A 17,411-nucleotide genomic window follows, 5' to 3' on the forward strand; every position below is an offset into this window, starting at 1 on the left:
GTGAGCAGAATTTGAAAGAAGAAACACCCTATCGCGAGACATCTTTTAAAGATATTCCAACTAGTTGTGAACAGAATCTGAGAGAGGAAACCTGCTACCCAGGAACATCTTTTAAGCATGTTTCAACGTGTCGCGAACATAGTTTGAAAGAAGAAACCTTGTATCGCAGAATACCTTGTAAAGATATTTCAACTTGCCACGAGAAGACCTTAAAAGAATTAAAATCCTATTCTAAAGATCCTATACACAATCGTGGAACGTGTTTGAAAAAACAAGTAACTTATTGCGAGAGATCACCCACAGATGTTCCAACTAGTTATAAACATAATTTAAAAGAAGGAATTTCTGTCAAGGAGGTGCAAGCTGGTTACGAACGTAATTTAAAGAGACCATATCTTGGCGAAATATCCCACAAAAATGCTCGAACTTGCGCAGATATGAATTTAAAAGAGGAAACGCCTCGTTACCGAATCTCTGTAACAAATGCTTCCAGTACTAGTTCGCAAAGTTCGGGAGATGATTCTTTCTCTTGCGATCGGAATTTAGAAGATACTCTCTTGTGTAATGCGTCACCTTTACAAAAAACCCCAGTTTATTGTAAACCATCATTAAAACGAAGCTTAGTTTGCGAGCCAACTTTAAGGCGTTATTCATTGCAGAGTAATTCATCCCTTAAACATTTATTATCCGCATCGCATTCTAAAATATCTATTGAAGCGCATCGCCGTAGAGTATCGCCAAGCAATTTTTCACGCTATCCGCGGCGTTGGACAAAGACCTGCTTATCTTATAATAAACCTTTAACTGAAAAAAATATACCCGCTGTCGGAACTACTAAGTGCCCATGTGAGCATATTGATTATGCGACAAGGTTTGTCGAAGGCAAAAGAGATCGCATAAGTAGAATTGATGCATTTAACAGAAGTAGGAATGAGAAATCAATGTCAATATTTGAAGTTTATTCAATCTATAAAAATAAACCATTAGCGGCATTAAATCCCGTTTTGCGAAAGTGCCCCTCGCTTACTCTTCATGAAACTAAATCCATTTGGAAAGATCATTTGGATTTTTTGGCGATTTTGGATCGTCTCGGAGATGGTGAACAGCCAGGAACTTCACAAACGAAAGGGTACCGGTAAGGTGCTTAATATTGCTTTTCGATAGCGTCAGTACTCTTATTAAACGCGCTATGCCGTGTTGCTATCAAAGAAGTTGTAGTAATAACTATGCAAATATTCCTTAAAATTTTTTAAAAAATTATTTCAATGAATATTGATGTAGTTATTAACTAATACTTTCTCATTAGAGATTTTTCGTTTTTCAACGCCTGTGTGAGTTAATGATGTCCATTCGAATAGTTCTGCATATGTGAATGCTTCTAAATTATTATTATTATTATTGTAATTTTTTCTGTATTAAAAAAAATTTATGTTCAAAATCGATTTTATTATTTTCGTCCCAATTATTGATATTCTGCTTCAAATTGCAAAGCGAGAAAGTTATGAAAACGCAGACCGAATAAGAGTAATTTGTAGCAGAACTATGTTTACTTTTTTTTATACCCTTCAAGACCATGTTAAGTTTATGTGGACGTACGTAACACCTTTTATGATACCGAGCGAGCCAGAATCATTTCATCATCTGTATCGATCTAAGCTAGTGTGCCAGTCTGTTCGTCTGATGTATTTTTGTGTTCGACTTACAGTTCAACATTTTTCAGTTTTTTGTTGAAGTTCAATACATTAACGTATTTCGATCTAAGAAAAAATTCGTCGGTTTGCATCGCTTCATTTTCGCAACCGTTTCACAATTTCCAATTTTAAAAATTTTTAAACAAAACTCGTCATGGAATAGTAATTTGACATCGGTATGAAAAATTTGGTTTAGCTAGCGCAATTTTTTCAAACCCCTCTCATATAACCGTTCCTATGAAAACTGAGTCTTTGTACGGTAAGAAGGTGTAATTTTTAACATTTCGTGATGAAAATTAATTCATAGTAGTAAACTGGCGAAAAACTCAACCTTATCAAATTTGGACCATGTAAGTCTATTTTTTAAATACTGGGCCTTTAAGTAAAGGGCATAATTGTTAATCTTTTATGATGAAAATATGTTCATCAGAGTAATTTGACATAAAAATTTAGTGGAACGTATTTAAACCATGTGAACCTTAATTTAAAAATAGTTCCCATAAGCAGAATTTGAATTTATTTAGTTTGTTTGAAAGGTATCTTCATGTAGATGTCCACAAAAATATTTTACGTTGTTTAATATGGACGGAGTAGGTTTTCAAATCTAACTATATCTCAATTGTAATTATTTAACAGAGCTCTGTTAAGTCGTTAACAGGTATTTGTTAACAGAAATGGTAGGTGTCTTTGTTAGTTAAATTCGAATTTATCTTCACACCCTTCAAGGCATTTAGATTATATAGGTGTGCTGTTAGACCCTAACATATATATGGGTTCTCATCAAAAGCAAGCCTCTGTACGGAAAGAAAGTCTAATATTTGGTTTTCTATGACCGAAGTCGAAAAATAACATTTTTAGGAGATGAACTAAGTTTTCAGAAAGTAGATCATGCCAAGTGGTGTTGTGAGCATCTTCCAATATACGGGCTTTCATGACAAGTATAACTTGAGTTAAAATAATATGTGTTTTTGGTGTTGTGTTATGATCAAAACGAATGAATAATTGTGCTAGGCGATTTGGTGTAGGGTACCTCCGCGCGAGTATTATAGAAATTAATTCAGATTCCATGCCTTTCTTAGGCAATACGACCTAACTTAACAATCCACTTTTACAGCAAAATATTACAAAATACCTTGCTTTTCATAACTTTAGAGAGAACACACGTATCTCGATGTTCACATGCAAAAGCTACTAAAGCATCCGACACCTCTTACTGCAAGAACGTGGGAGCTAATTTTGTCGCCTGCCTGTCGTCTCATGTAAAAACGTGGTGTGAGTTTTGTGGAAGCTAACTTTTGCAATTTCTCACTAATTTGAAGGAGTTTCATTTAATTTAAGTCATCAAAAATGGGGTCTTTGGCTAAATCGTTCAAAAACAGGCCTCTAGAGCAATACAAACTGAGAACGTCGTTATTTTCTTAATTGATCGTTAAATGATTTATCAGCTACCACAAACACACCATAACAATTTCCACGGATACTCTGCGGAAATGGAAAAACTCGGGCATGCCCAATATGAAAATTTAGTTTCTCTATCTTTTTAAAGATAAAGGCGAGGGCCATAGAGAATTTAAATTTCCTGTTTGTGTTTATTGTATCCTACACCGCTTGTGGTACAAGGATATGTTAAATTTGTACGAATTTGGGCGACGCTTAGAAAGACTTGAAAAGCTGAAAAGTAAGCCGTGACCCATTTGTGACTACTATAATGTTTTTAGTTATTTCGAGTTAAGTTATTCATCAAGATTTGCTTACGTATCCAGGCGTTGTTTCGTTGAATTGGGATGGGCGAGTTCATTGGATTTTATTCAGTAAAGCTTTAATATTTTTTTGATTTCAAGCTTTATTATAATATAAATTAACAACGCCTTCTTAAGGATACGCTGATTGAATAAGGTGAAATGTGCTTAAGTGGATGTACTACTGCAGCAAGAAATAAAATCATAAAAAATTGTCATTTGACTTTAAAAAACTTCAAATACATATTAAAAAATCGTACTTATGTTCATTTAAAATCAAAATTTCATAACGTGTATATCTCAAAATTTTTCTCTCCAAAAACTTTTAGTTTTTAGCCTTGAAAAAATTTTAAAACAAAACATAAAATTTTAAAATTTTTGAGAAAAGGAAAAAAAAAACGAAAAATTAAAAATGTTGAATCCCACGGCAGATATGGAGGTAGCGGCAAACAATGTATTATGCCAGGTGCCCTTGCAGTGCATAGAGAAATGCAAATACAAAAAATATCCAACGTTACCGCGAAAAGTCTATGAAGTAGAGGATGAGAAAAAATATTTGGAACATGCTGATCCTTATTGGGCGAGATTTTTACGATCTCAAGCTGATTCCAGTGCCAAGTATTTGTATAGAATGAGCTTCTTTGGCTCCAATCGCGATCCTACTATGGTAAAAAAAGAACCATTTCCGCCCGCATTAATACATCAACGTCTTTTACATATGCCCGTAATAGGGGCTTTAGACCGCGATGCTATGTTTTATATGTTGTGTTTCATATTGAACATGTTGAGATTGAATCCCGATTCACAAAAGGACGTCTTAAAAAAATTTCGTGAACGCAACTTGATTGATAACGAGATTTTAATTTATATGCAATTGATAAGTCGTCACCCGAACACAGGACTAACGAATGATCAACGTGACAATTTTATTCGCATAACACAGGATATTATTAATGAACATTCTACAATACGTAGCAATAATTACTTTAATCCGGATCATATATTTAAGAAGTCTTTCGTTGAAATTGATCCTTACGAGTTGGAATATTTGAAAAGTATAATGCATACGACAGAAGATCTTACCAAACAACAATTTTTATACTTAACTATGCTGGTCGAACGATTACAGGAGATGCCGCTTGCTAAACGAGATCAATATTTAAAATTGCTTCATTCGAAAGGCGTACTGCCTTCAGAGAAATATACAACGCTCTCGTGGTATTTAAGTGATAAGGCTAAACGTTTCGATAGCACGCGCCTAAAAACACTTTTTCAGCAATTGGAAATTTTAATGGATATTGCGGAAACTATGCCGCCAACACGGCCAGCAGAAATACCGAAAAAATATATCAGCACAACCGAAATTAAAACGGATGCGTATAAAGTGACTCAAACATTGGAAGCACTTATGAAAGGTGCCGTTGAGAATATAGTGCGTTTGAGCGAACTTAAAAACTTCCTTAAGAATTTAATGTCGTTAACACCGTACGAATTGGAATCAACCTTAAATTCTTTGAAAAATTCTTATGTCCTCGATAAGGATCAATTTCAGTTTCTTATTGATTTCATTGCGGCCGGGCGACTGCGTGGCGATCCAAAGAAATTACAATTATTAACGGATATGTTAGAAAAGGTGAGTGGCACGCCAATTGGGACTCAAGTGCCAAACAATGACAATGCCGCGATGGAACAACGACAAGGCGGAGCTAAAAGTAAGTGAGAGGTAAGTGAATTTATTGTGATTCAATAATTTTACATATTTTATTAATTCAAAATAGAAAAACCAACCATAATAAAAGCAGCAGTACCGATAATAGCGGCTGTGGCATCAAAGGAAAGAATGTTAGCGATGTCGTCAATTCAATCCCTTAATCAAAAAGGTAAATATGAGTAAAAATGTTAAAAATAAAAATGGAAAAAAAAAAAAACAATTCTTTTTATTCACGTAGCTGCTGCTGTCAAAAAACAAAAAAAATCACATGAAGGAATAGGCGAAACTCTTGGAGAAAAAGGTAAATATTGTCGAAAAATCACAGTTATTTTGAATAAGAAAAAATATATATTATAAAAATGAAATCGTTTAGACGGATCCATTGCCAGCAGAAAACGAGGAAGTATGTTGACAAAGACTGGCTCATCTCTTTCGGAGAAACGTAAATATGAATAAAAATATGATGAAGTTATTTAAAAAAAAAAGAAAGAAAAATATATGCAAATTTAAATATTTTAGGTGCGGCGGAGACGGACCCAACTTTTACGGGAAAAGGTAAATATGAGTAGGGAGAGGGAGAGGGAGAGGGAGAGAGAGGGAGAGAGAGGGAGAGAGGGAGAGGGGGAGAGAGAGAGAGAGAGAGAGAGAGAGAGATTTTTTAAAAAAATTTATAAAATAAATAATAATATAAAAATTAATCTAGGTGAAGCTGCTGCAGCTGCTGGTAAACCCCTAGAACAGGCATTGGCGGAGTTAGATCCAACTTCTTCCACGGCAAAAGGTAAATGTAGAATGAAAAAAAAATTTAAATATATTTAAGAAAAAAATTCACAAAATGAATTTATTTAGATAAAGCTCCCGCTGCCAAAATATTCGAAAAGACATGGACTGAGACAGATCCAACTTCTAAGGAGAGAGGTAAATACGAACAGAGAGAGAGAAATATTTTCAAAAGAAATTTATAAAATTTATAAAATAAACTCGATGTAGATGAAGCTGCTGCTGCTGCTGCTGCTGCTGGCAAAAATCAAGGACAGACGTTGGCGGAGATAAGTCCAGCCTCTACGGAGAAAGGTAAACATGAAGAGAGAAATATAAATATATTTAAAAAAAGGAAAATATACAAAATAAAATTACTTAGATGCGGCTACTCCTGGCAAAGGACAATCGGGAAGAGAAGGGGAAAAGGGGACCGTAATAGCAAAACAAGATAAAAGAAAAGGTAAAAAGATGAGAACTCTGAGAGAGTTTATTGCGATTTCATAAACTTTTAATTTTCTTTAGGAAACATCCCTCCTGACGAAGACTCCACTGATGTAGGCGAAGTATACGGCGATAAAGAAGATGTCGGAGGCGACGGAGATGTTAAAAGGGAAAACGATACAAAATCAGAACCCACTAAAAAACGTCAACATTTTAAGAAAATTGGTGCAGGCGATCAAAAGAAAAAGGGCGATAAAGACGAAAGTAAAAAAGGGATCGCAGTTACTCACGTGGTAAAGGCGCCGACAACTATGACAACTGTGATCAGTGCCGCATCCATTCTTTCGGCAATGAAACTGGACACGACCAAGACTGTAAAAAAGGAAAAGGATAAAGGCCAAAAAATGGACTACTTTGAATATCCCCCACCTTTATATAAATCAGCGCGCACGGAATATATGCTGGAAGGACCAAACGGGCCAATTCCTTTAATACGTAATCGTGCATTATTTTTTCATTTCTGCACGCGCTCCGGCAAAACCAATCGTATTGTGTCCATTAAGAATGGCATTTTGCGCTTCAGATAAGAAAGGAGAACTATTCCATATGTATTTTTCTTTTTTTGTTTTGCGAATGTTTTTTCTTCCATTTTGTATTCTTGCAAGCGTTAAAAATCAACATAAAAGTGTAATAAGAGTTACCATCCTTTAGGTGAATTGATGTTCTTTTTCTCTTATGAAGGGACCGGGGCCCAATATATCGATATCCAAGGGATAATTTAATTTTCTCTGTTTTGTATTTAGTTTTTGTGGACGTATGCAACGATCGGAGGAACTTGACATGAATCTTTCTGAATCACATGAGCCGAGTTAGAATAGCCTGTCCATCCGTGGCGGCGCTCTGCATCACTTTGCTTAATACAATTATTAACCAGTTTTGGTAATAATACACCAAAAATTACACGTTATTTTCATGAAAGCTCGCACGCATATTCGGGAATGCCCAAAGCGGTGCATGATGTAATCCAAATTTTTTAAACTTAATTATGCTTCCGTCAAAAAAAAAAACGGAAAATTAGACTTTCTTTTCACACAGGGACTTGTTTTTCATGATAACCCAGGGTTAAAAAAATAGACCTGCATGATCCAAAATCTCTGCTGTTAATTTTTTTACCAAATTGTTATGTGGACCGATTTTCATCATTGAAATATTAAAAATTAAATTTTTTTTCTGAAGGGCTTACTGTTAATGAGAAATCTTATATAGAGTGGTGTCCAAGAAATAGTGGTTTAAATATGATCCATTTCATTTTTATGTCATATTATTACCATGAATAAAGTTTCATCATAAAACATTAACTATTAGACCTTTTTGGGACAAAAGGGCTTACTTCCTTTCGTGAGAATCCTTGTATGCGGCGCCGTTTAAAAGATAGGCCTACATGGTTCAAATTCGGTAAGGTTGAGTTCTTTGCCAATTTACTGCCAAAATATTGTGAACCAATTTTCTTCATGAAATATTGAGAATTAGATATGTTAATCATATAAAGATTCAGTTTTCGTAGGAACGGTTATAGGTGAGGAGTTTTAAAAAATCGGCAAATTTTTCATAGCAATTTAAAATGTCGAAATAGTATTATCCGGATAATTTTTTCAAATAATTTTGAAAATTGCAATTTTTGTTGCTTTTATTATTATTATTATTATTATAAATTTAGCCAGAGAATAAATTCTAAGACTAAAGTCTTAAAGCACTAGCATCTAGGGCTATCGGCTTTTTATTAAAAACTCTACCGCACTTGAGGTTTGAACCCACGACTATTGAGTTGCTAGTCGAGACTCTTGCCTACTCGGCCACTCAGGCGGATTTTGTGGCTTTTAAAAATAAGGCGTTGTATGGGGAGTGATCGAAAAAGTGAATCGATCCTAATCATCCTCAATTGCGTTCATCCTTGGATTAAAGTGCTTCCATGTATCATTTGCTATCATAATATTTCAAAAATTGTGAACGCAAAAAGAAGTGGACAGATATCAGACGAAAAGACAAACTTGGATCGATTTAAAATCATTTTCGACTAGAGATCTTGTAAGCATCATTACATCGTATAAAATAGCGATAAAAATAAATAATTTTTAGATTCTATGCTATTCAAGAAAAAATAATAGAAACATTGAAACTACTTGTACCTAGCTTGCTATTGAACATGGACTAAATCGGTAGAAGGATAGACCTGCAACATTACCTAAACTGAGAACAAGTCTGGTTTTCAAGAGAAAAAAATGTGGTTTTCTGCTTTTCCGTATGAACAACAACAGGTAAATCTAAAAAATTTGAACATATATTCTATGAGCGGTGCCGTAGTGCTTGTACGAAAATGCCGCACCCACCTAATAGTAGTATAGAATATGAAAATTCAGTTAATTTCCTTTTTTTTTAGTCTTTTTCAGGATAATAGTGACGTAAAAGATTCAATCGCAATCGAGTATGATTTTTTTCAATTTTGTTTTTCAAGTTTTTCTGTAGATTTTTATGCATTCATTTTGAGTAAAATGAAAAATCTACAAGCTATTTTATTCTGTCCCTACGTAACGAATTTGTTCTTTTCTACTCCTATTCCTATGAAATTGAGAAGAAAATGTATCTATAACTCTCAACTTTAGTTTTGTATGACTACGGAGCGCGTTTAGAGTTTTTGGATTGCGCAAAATATTTGAAATAGGGTTTAGGGTTTGGGACATTCGGAGTTTCGATTATTAAGAAATTGCTTTTGGCCAAAAGTAGCTGAACAAAATTGTATTTTAAAATCTATAAAAAAAGATATCGGGATAAATTTTGATTCAAATGAGATATATAAATATTTATATATATATATATATATATATATATATATAAAGGGTGCCAAGATAAATTCAAATTTATCTAGCAAAGGCACGCACCATATCCCTTTAAATATTAAAAAAATGAAGATATATTGGGATTTAGAAGCGTACTTCGTCCATATTGAAAAATGTAAAATATTTTTGTTTACACATCATGAATCCATTTGAAGTATATGCCTGTCAAACAAGTTGAACAATTGAAATTTAGAGGAACTATATTTAACAGTTTTTGGTATCCACCTGAGTGGCCAATAGTCAAGAGTCTCAACTAGTAACTCTTAATGGTCGTGGATTCAAATCTCAATCTGAAAGTCTTAGACATGCTAAGCTTTATGACTTTGGTTTTAGAATTTATTCTCTGGCTATAGCCTAGTCCTAATTTAGCTGCACTGGAGTCTTAAATTTAGGTGTTTTTCCATAGCCATATCGATTTGTAAGTCCGTCAAATCGCCCTTAAGCATAAACAAAATCCCAATTTTTGAAAAATTGACTTAAAAATGGGTACGAAAAGTTTGTCCTGCATATAATTTTTTAGAAACTTTTCTTTTAATTTTACTCTCTTTTATCATATGAAAACACTGCAGCTCGATTTTGACAATTTTAAGTAATTTTATTTAATTGTGTACTTTGAGTTTACAATTTAAGAGGAAAAAAAATTTTTTTCTTTTTTTTTTTTATGCTGTTGAAATTCGCATGGCTTTGCCACCCTTTAAAACGCGATCACATGATCCCTATACTCATGTATATTTAAGAGGGTCGAAACATTTTTTGGTAATATTTCAAACGTCGGGTAAAATAGATACTAGTTTTCAAGCGATCGAATACCCGCCTCATCTTTTCGCGCGTCGATTCGGACATTTTCGGTGGCATATAATTTCGGATATTTAGAGCTTTTGTGGAACTTGTACTAGTCATTGGGTCCTGACTTTCAACGTTGAAGATTGTCTTCATTGAACTGGAAGCGGTTAGAGCGTTTGAATTGACTGCTGATATTGCTAATTGTGATGAGTTATTAAGATTCGCCAAACTTGTTGGGGTATTTGTCGTCATAATCTCACTTATTGTAGTCATAGATGTATTATCTCTATCAGTATGTTGCTGATGTTGTGAACTTGCTACACTATCAAAGGAATTATTTCGATTCTTTGTTGTACATAAGACATCAACTCGATGTTTGGTTAATGATGGGAAAATCTTCATTTTAATTTTTTGATTAGTTATCAAGGCATTGAATGATTTTATAAGCATGTAACGATCTTGAGAGTCCAAAGGTATAACATTTTCCAATAATAAATTTTTTAAATAGTAGCACACTTGATTATTTAATACTCCACGTCGTTTCAAGGTAACTATATAATCATGCAACTCTTGAGTACCCATCTCGATTAAGCTGCGTAGAAAACTCTCCAATATTTGCAATTTATGAGCATTTAGTAGACCGCCTTCCAGCAAGTATATCATAACATTCGAGAATTCGTGAGTGTCCTGATGATGTACAACTGCTTTGTTAGATGTGGTGGGCGATGGCAAATTGGGGCGATTGCGTTTAACATCTTTTCGCGGCTTAACTGACGGCGTTATTTTTTTAATCAAATTTCGTTTGAGTAAACCTTCCAGTTTTTGAAAATCTTGCACTTTCCACTGGCCCTTAGATTCTTTCAAAAATGCAAGTAAAGCGGCAAAGCTGTTTCGCCCCAAAAATCCATAAGTCTTAAGTAAACTAAAATAATCTTGGGCATGACGTGTACTAAATCTTTTCAAACGTTCCAGATATCTGGTTAGATATAAAAATTTTTCAGTGGTCATCTTCTCAATAAGTAATATATGATGAAGAAATGCTAGCTCACACGGATTTAATTGTTCCATTGTGGTTTGCAATACGTCTTCTGGATCAAGCGAATGATGTAATTTAAAGTTTTCCATATCGAACATGGTGTTTAACATAATATTGACTTGTTCCGTAGACCATTTAATATTCGATTTAAGGAAGCAACTAAAAAAGCAAAATAACGCATCCTTGCTTAGCGGTTTCGTCGCTTTCACTAACGCTAAATTATATTCCATAACTTTCGGATTTAAATGCTTCAATTCATTTAGGAAACCATTTAAATATAATCTTTGGTCATTTCGAAGGGTACGTTCCTTACCAATGGACCATAGTACACGCGATACAGCGTCTAATGAGAATTTTTCCGTGCCTTGCCTACCGCGACGATCATTATTAGTGATATTACGTTCTGGAACTCTTTCTCTGGCTTCGACAGCTTGTTGTTCATCAACAGTTTTCATGATCGCATCAAAATCGTCGTACGGCATTGCCGCTTCATTTTGCGTAGTTCTTATCCTTTGATCTGCTGTGGTCGATTTCGCGGAAGAATTTGGCTTTCTTGTAACTCGTCGCGTTTTTGATATAAGTTGATTTCGTGACGCGAACGCTTCGTGTTTCAACATTTTGTATTATGTTTTATTTAAAAAAAAAAAAAAAAAAACGCAAAAAATATTTTGCCGAAAATTTAAAAATTAAATTTAAAAAAATAATTTTTTTTTTTTTTTTATATTTTTTCAAATTTGAATATACATATATAAAAGGAGAAAATGAATATATTTAAAAAAAAATTTTTACTGTCAATTTGATTGCAATGCCATTTGAGTTTTACAACTGACTTTCATTTGCTTCCTGAAGTTGAGGCAGGCAAACGTTCGGCTGAAAGCATTTTTTTCTTTTTATCATATCGTAAATTAATGTAATACGAAAAGAGCATCGCTGCAAATTTCCATAGACGCAAAAAGTTTTTCCTCAAAAAAAAAAAAAAAATCAATTTTAATGTAATAATGATTTTCTATGAAGAGCGATCACTCTCGCAAGTAGAAGGATATTGCTTGAAGAGATTTTTATCTTCAATTATATTAATCGTCATGTGCATGTCCAGCTCGTTTTTTAGTTTAATGAGAATTAAGATTGATCAATCATTGATTTATTGCGCAACATTTAGAAATCTTTTGTGTTGGAAATTTATTCCATACTGATTGATTTATACCTAGATGCAATATATTCATCTATTCATCTATTTAGAGCCATACCTCTGTTAAAAAATAAATGTGGGAAATTTTCTAAAAAGAAATATATATGAAAAATGTTTAGCATTATATTATGCGAGTATCGTAGTTTGTTTAAACAGTTGCGAGAAAACTTCCTGGCTTATTATAAGCAATATGGTACAGGGTATGGTACAGGGTATATTAAGTATGTGCGGACGGTTGTAACTCCCAGAAGGACTTGTATTTAATAGCACCGATTGGTTAAGGAACACCGAAAAAAACCTTAACCTTCACAAATTTGAGCCACATAAGTTTGTTTTTTGGATCCCAACCATTATAAGCGTTCTAATGAAAAGCAAGACTTTACATACCAAACAGATAAAATTTTTAATACTTTATGATGAAAATTTTTTCTTAGAAAATGAACTATGTATATATTTTTTAGACAGCACCATATATAGGGGTTTTCATAAAACCCGGCTCTTCCATGACGGCGAAGTCTAATTTGTGGTTTGTTATGACAGGAGAAATCGGAAAATAATAAAATCATTGACAAGTAAATTATGTTTACTCAACTTAGACCACCTTAACATTTTGAATATTCTGTAATATCAAGGGTTTTATGAGAATTATGCATTTATATAATATTATAATAATAATGTATAATTTTTAATGTAATATTGATTAATTGATGTGGTGTACGGTATGTAATCGCCGACCTCTTCCAACTTTAGCATATTATATATTTTATTTTAAATTGTATTAAAGTGCACACTTATTAGTTTCAATTTGTCTTACACAAGTAGAGTTTCATAAACACATGTGACGGGTGAAGAGAAGAAATACGCCAGTGTACCAAACTGCATCAGAATTTCTCAAAAATTGCGACCTATACGTTGACAACAACACTAAATGAACACACACCAGACCATCTAAAAAATGCCAGCCTAATATCTTTCATAATTTTTGAGTAATGACTGAGAACCCGCAGATTTTTGCTTAGAGAAACGGAGTAACGTTTAGTTAATTTGTTTCATTCTTCACTGAAAATAGTTGCAAGCAAAACGTCCACAAATCTAGTATTAATAAATATTATTTCTTATGAAAATGTTTTGTATTTTATTTGGTTAAAAATCGGATCTTCTTTGTTGTAATCATCCATAGCATAAATATTTCTAATGAAAAATTTCTATTGTGGCAAAAACAAAACAGAGCTAACACAAATTTCCTCGTAATTTTTCGGACAAAATTCTATCTAAATAACGAAAAAAATAAAAATAAAAAAAAACAGAAAAAAAAAAAATAACAAAAAAAGAAGTACAAAAAGTTTAGAATACTCCATAGCCGTTGCGGAAAGATGTTTAAATTTCTTAAATCTCATAATGGGCAGCGTCAATATCAACAAAAATACCAACAGCAGCAACCGCAGCAACAGCCGAGTTGTTTGGAAGGCTTGCAGTTTTTTTCGAATTTCAAAATGCCTTTAATGGATATGAGATGCGTGCACCTACTAGAAGAAGATCATGTTAGCACAACAAAGTCTATAGGACTTACTGAGGACTTATTGGCTCAAAGCATTTTCAGCGATCCGATTGAAAATGAACGGAAAAAGCGACCCAAACGTCTATTTCCTTATTATAAACACCTTTCCCCGCAACTTGTAAAACTCTTTAGAAATAAAATGAAGAGCAAGCTACACATAACAGATTCGAGTGCTGGAAAAGAAAAATTCCTGCTGCCGTTAAATGCCGGTGAGATAGAAAACACGGCAATCAATGATTTTTTGAAAGCATTGGAATTGTATAGAAGTACCGAGAGTTTGCCTGAATCAGATATGAAAAATTTTAACGCCAATTTACAAGAAATATCGCTAATGTCCCCACAAGCCATGAGAGCGCTAACTGGAAAATTGCTAGATAAGGGCTTGAAAACGCCATCTGTATTAAACTTTTTACAAAACAGTTTAAACAAGAACGATGAATTAGATGATAATTTTAAGAAGACCTTTATGAAAGACTTAAATGCGGCTGCCAAAGATACTCTGTACAACTATTTTCGTCCATCATCAATATTTCGAGAACAAGCTAATATTGCTGATCCATATGAATTAGCTCAACTTAAGGCCATTGCAGAAATGCCTCACAGAGGTCCTAACGAAGATTTATATTTGAATGACTTTTTGAAATCTTTAGCTGATCGTGATCTCGAAAAAAAAAATGAAATTTTAGGTAAATTAACAGGGGCGAAAATCTTGAAACCAAAATCTTTGGAAAATTTAAAAATTATGGCAAAACAACCAATTTTGGATATATCGGATCGTGATCGCTATGAATTAGATATGGCCCTGGCAAAGGCAATGGAAGATTTTAAAGAAAATGATCCAATTTTAAATTTAGATAACGCTAAGGCTACATTGGAGGGTATAGCTCACGAAAATTATGATGGCATGGATGATTTTTTGAAACGATTGTCTTCATTAAGCCTAGCTCAACTTAAACAATACCTGCAAACACCGCCCATTAGAGAGCTTGTAACACCAGAAGTGCTTGAATCGATGACGCAACATTTACTTACCAGGGACCCTGATATACATCCAACGAATAAGCGGCAACTACTTAGCGTATTAGAAGATCTAATACCGACTCCTTCGGTAATTCATAAACTAGTAATGACACCGGAGTTAACAGCACAACTTGCATCTATCAGAGCAGATGGCAAAGGAAAAAAGCAAAAAATGGAAAAAGAAAAAGCTGTAGCTGAATTTTTGAATAAACTTCAAGATATGCCCGAATCACAAGCTGCAAAATTTCTAGACAAATTACGAGCTACCGGAAAATTGGATGCGAATCATTTACAAGAAATGAAGAAAATTGTTGAAAAACAAAAAGACAAACTTGCTCCCTCTATAAGACGTAAACTGGTTCAAAATTTGGAAGATGCACTAAGAAAGCGATCTAGTGAAAACTTATTATTGGTTATACCTAAAGTTAAAACGCCGCGACGTGCCGCTTTTTATAAAAGAGGCATGGATCTGGAGAGACTAGATACTGTTGGCAATGGTCGCAGATTGTTAAGAAAATTGGCCAGAATGGACGAACCTTCGGCTAAGCTATATGTAAAATTCAATCTGTTGCCTAGGGGAGTTCTACCTAATCACGTTATTGATAGCCTCCTCCATATGCTTAAGACCGATGACGTATTAAAAATACCACCAAAAAAAGCACGGAAATTGGCAGAAATCCTGCGGTCTTGTAAAATTAAAAAACCAACCATTCCTGTGCTAAAAAAAATTGTTGTAAAGCCCCGATCTAAAAAAAAGGAACCGATTATTGGCGATGAACAGCAGATTGTAACACCAGAAGAAGAAGAGGACAAGGTTGACACTCGTGTTGCTGATCGTGCTGCCTCTAAGAAAATCAGAAAATTTGAATCAGCTATTGAAGAGAAGGGGGAAATAAAAAAAGGGCGGCGACCAATTATTGGGCACAAAGCGAAAAAATATAAAATGAGGGAAGGGGAAGATCATGAAATGATAACGTCAAAATTTGAGCTAGTAAAGAGAAAAAGAGAAAAAGGAAAAAGGTTCAGGCCTAGGTTAGATGACGGGAGGGATCTAGAATATGTAACGAAACAAGAGTCTATTCCAGAACAAGGAAGACATAAAAAGAGAAAAAAACCCTATGCATTATCCTTGGAAGAGCGCAAGCAATTATTCGGCGATAGAGCCCTACCATTAGTACAGGAAAGAAAAGGCAAGAAAAAAACTAAAACTTTACTCATGGCGGCGAAAAGAAGAGAAAAGCTAAAATCAAGAAAAAGAGACAGTGCAGAGCAAAAGAAGCTTTTAGAAGCACCTCAAATTATATCTATCCCGAGATTTGGAATGCCAGCGCCAATTGAAATACCAGCAATGACGGGTATGCCAATAACAACGGATATGCCAACAAAAATATCAACGACGAGACCAACTGCCGCACCACCGCCAACTGTAGACCCAACAACAACGGTACCTGGACTACCAATACCAACGGAAACTATAATACCGACAATAAAGGAAAGTCGGATGCCAACAGTCACCGATATGCCATTAACAACTACAAAGGTAGTTAAGCCTAAAAAAAAAACGAAACTAAAATCTGGGAAAGGATCAAAAAAAATTCCGAGAGTTGATGAATCAGACAAAATTGTGCCATTTATATATGGAACACGTCCGACAACATCATTAACGGCACCTGCAATACCAACAGAGCTCGGAAGGCCAATTGCAACTGCAAAGCTAGATAGAATCACAGCACCCACGGCAGCAGTAATACCGACAACAATTGCAACAACACCAACGACAACTGCACTGCCGAAGGCACCCACGGCGTCAACTATATTCGGGACACCGACTGTAACTGCTTTACCAGAATCGGCATTGCCGACAGCAGTAGATACACCAACATTCGCAACCACTACCCCAGAGCGAATTGAGGCACGTTGGGGAGTCATTACACCAAGCGAAAAAGCTAGGTCAGTTGTAAAACCTCGCAAGGCCCCATGGCAGATATATAAACCGAAAAAAGCACCAAGGAGAAAGCGGGACAAGAAGAAGAAAAGGCCAACGGCAATATCAACTGCGTCACCAACAACGGCGTTACCACGTCCAACATCCGCAATACCAATGCCACCTGCAACACCACCGGGACTTACAGAACCAATGACGGCGACAATGCAAGCGAGAATTGGACCACTAAGGGCAACTGGAACGCCTGCGAAAACCGCAACAAGAGATGCAACACCAATTGGAACACCAAGAATGTCTGAAAGACCAACCACAGCTGAAGGTATAGGACCACGTGAACTCGAAACTTTAACACCATCTCAAATGGCTACTCCTGCGCCTGCTGAACCACAGTCAACCGGAATTGCAAAACGAGCTCGAACTGCTACACCAACACGCTATACAATTGATGAACCGACGTCTACGGAAACACCAACAGCAATTTCAACTCCAATTATAGGTACAGTACCAATAGCAACTGCAGTACCATCTAAAACTGAAGCCCCAACGGCAACCGTGTTACCACAGACAATAGTTACACCAGGAATAGCTGCAACGCCGGCTCGTAGTGCAAAACCAACTCGAATTACTAAGAAAGCTCGAACT

At 34.9% G+C, this 17,411-nt stretch overlaps 2 protein-coding genes across 3 annotated transcripts in view; one reads left to right on the plus strand and one right to left on the minus strand.

Annotated features, from left to right (window-relative positions):
• Window positions 1–17,411, minus strand: part of LOC119636970 — a 52,061-nt gene that overhangs the window by 18,822 nt on the left and 15,828 nt on the right. The window lies entirely within an intron of this gene.
• LOC119636828 lies at window positions 3,839–7,194 on the plus strand. The gene is made up of 10 exons (XM_038032520.1): window positions 3,839–5,142; window positions 5,209–5,310; window positions 5,380–5,442; window positions 5,515–5,583; window positions 5,661–5,696; window positions 5,845–5,922; window positions 5,991–6,059; window positions 6,132–6,215; window positions 6,283–6,363; window positions 6,426–7,194. The coding sequence occupies exons 1-10, from the start codon at window positions 3,843–3,845 to the stop codon at window positions 6,929–6,931; spliced, it is 2,388 nt and encodes a 795-aa protein (XP_037888448.1). The 5' UTR covers window positions 3,839–3,842; the 3' UTR covers window positions 6,932–7,194.

Source organism: Glossina fuscipes, unplaced genomic scaffold, assembly GCF_014805625.2.
Source record: "Glossina fuscipes isolate IAEA_lab_2018 unplaced genomic scaffold, Yale_Gfus_2 0, whole genome shotgun sequence".
NCBI lineage: Eukaryota > Metazoa > Arthropoda > Insecta > Diptera > Glossinidae > Glossina > Glossina fuscipes.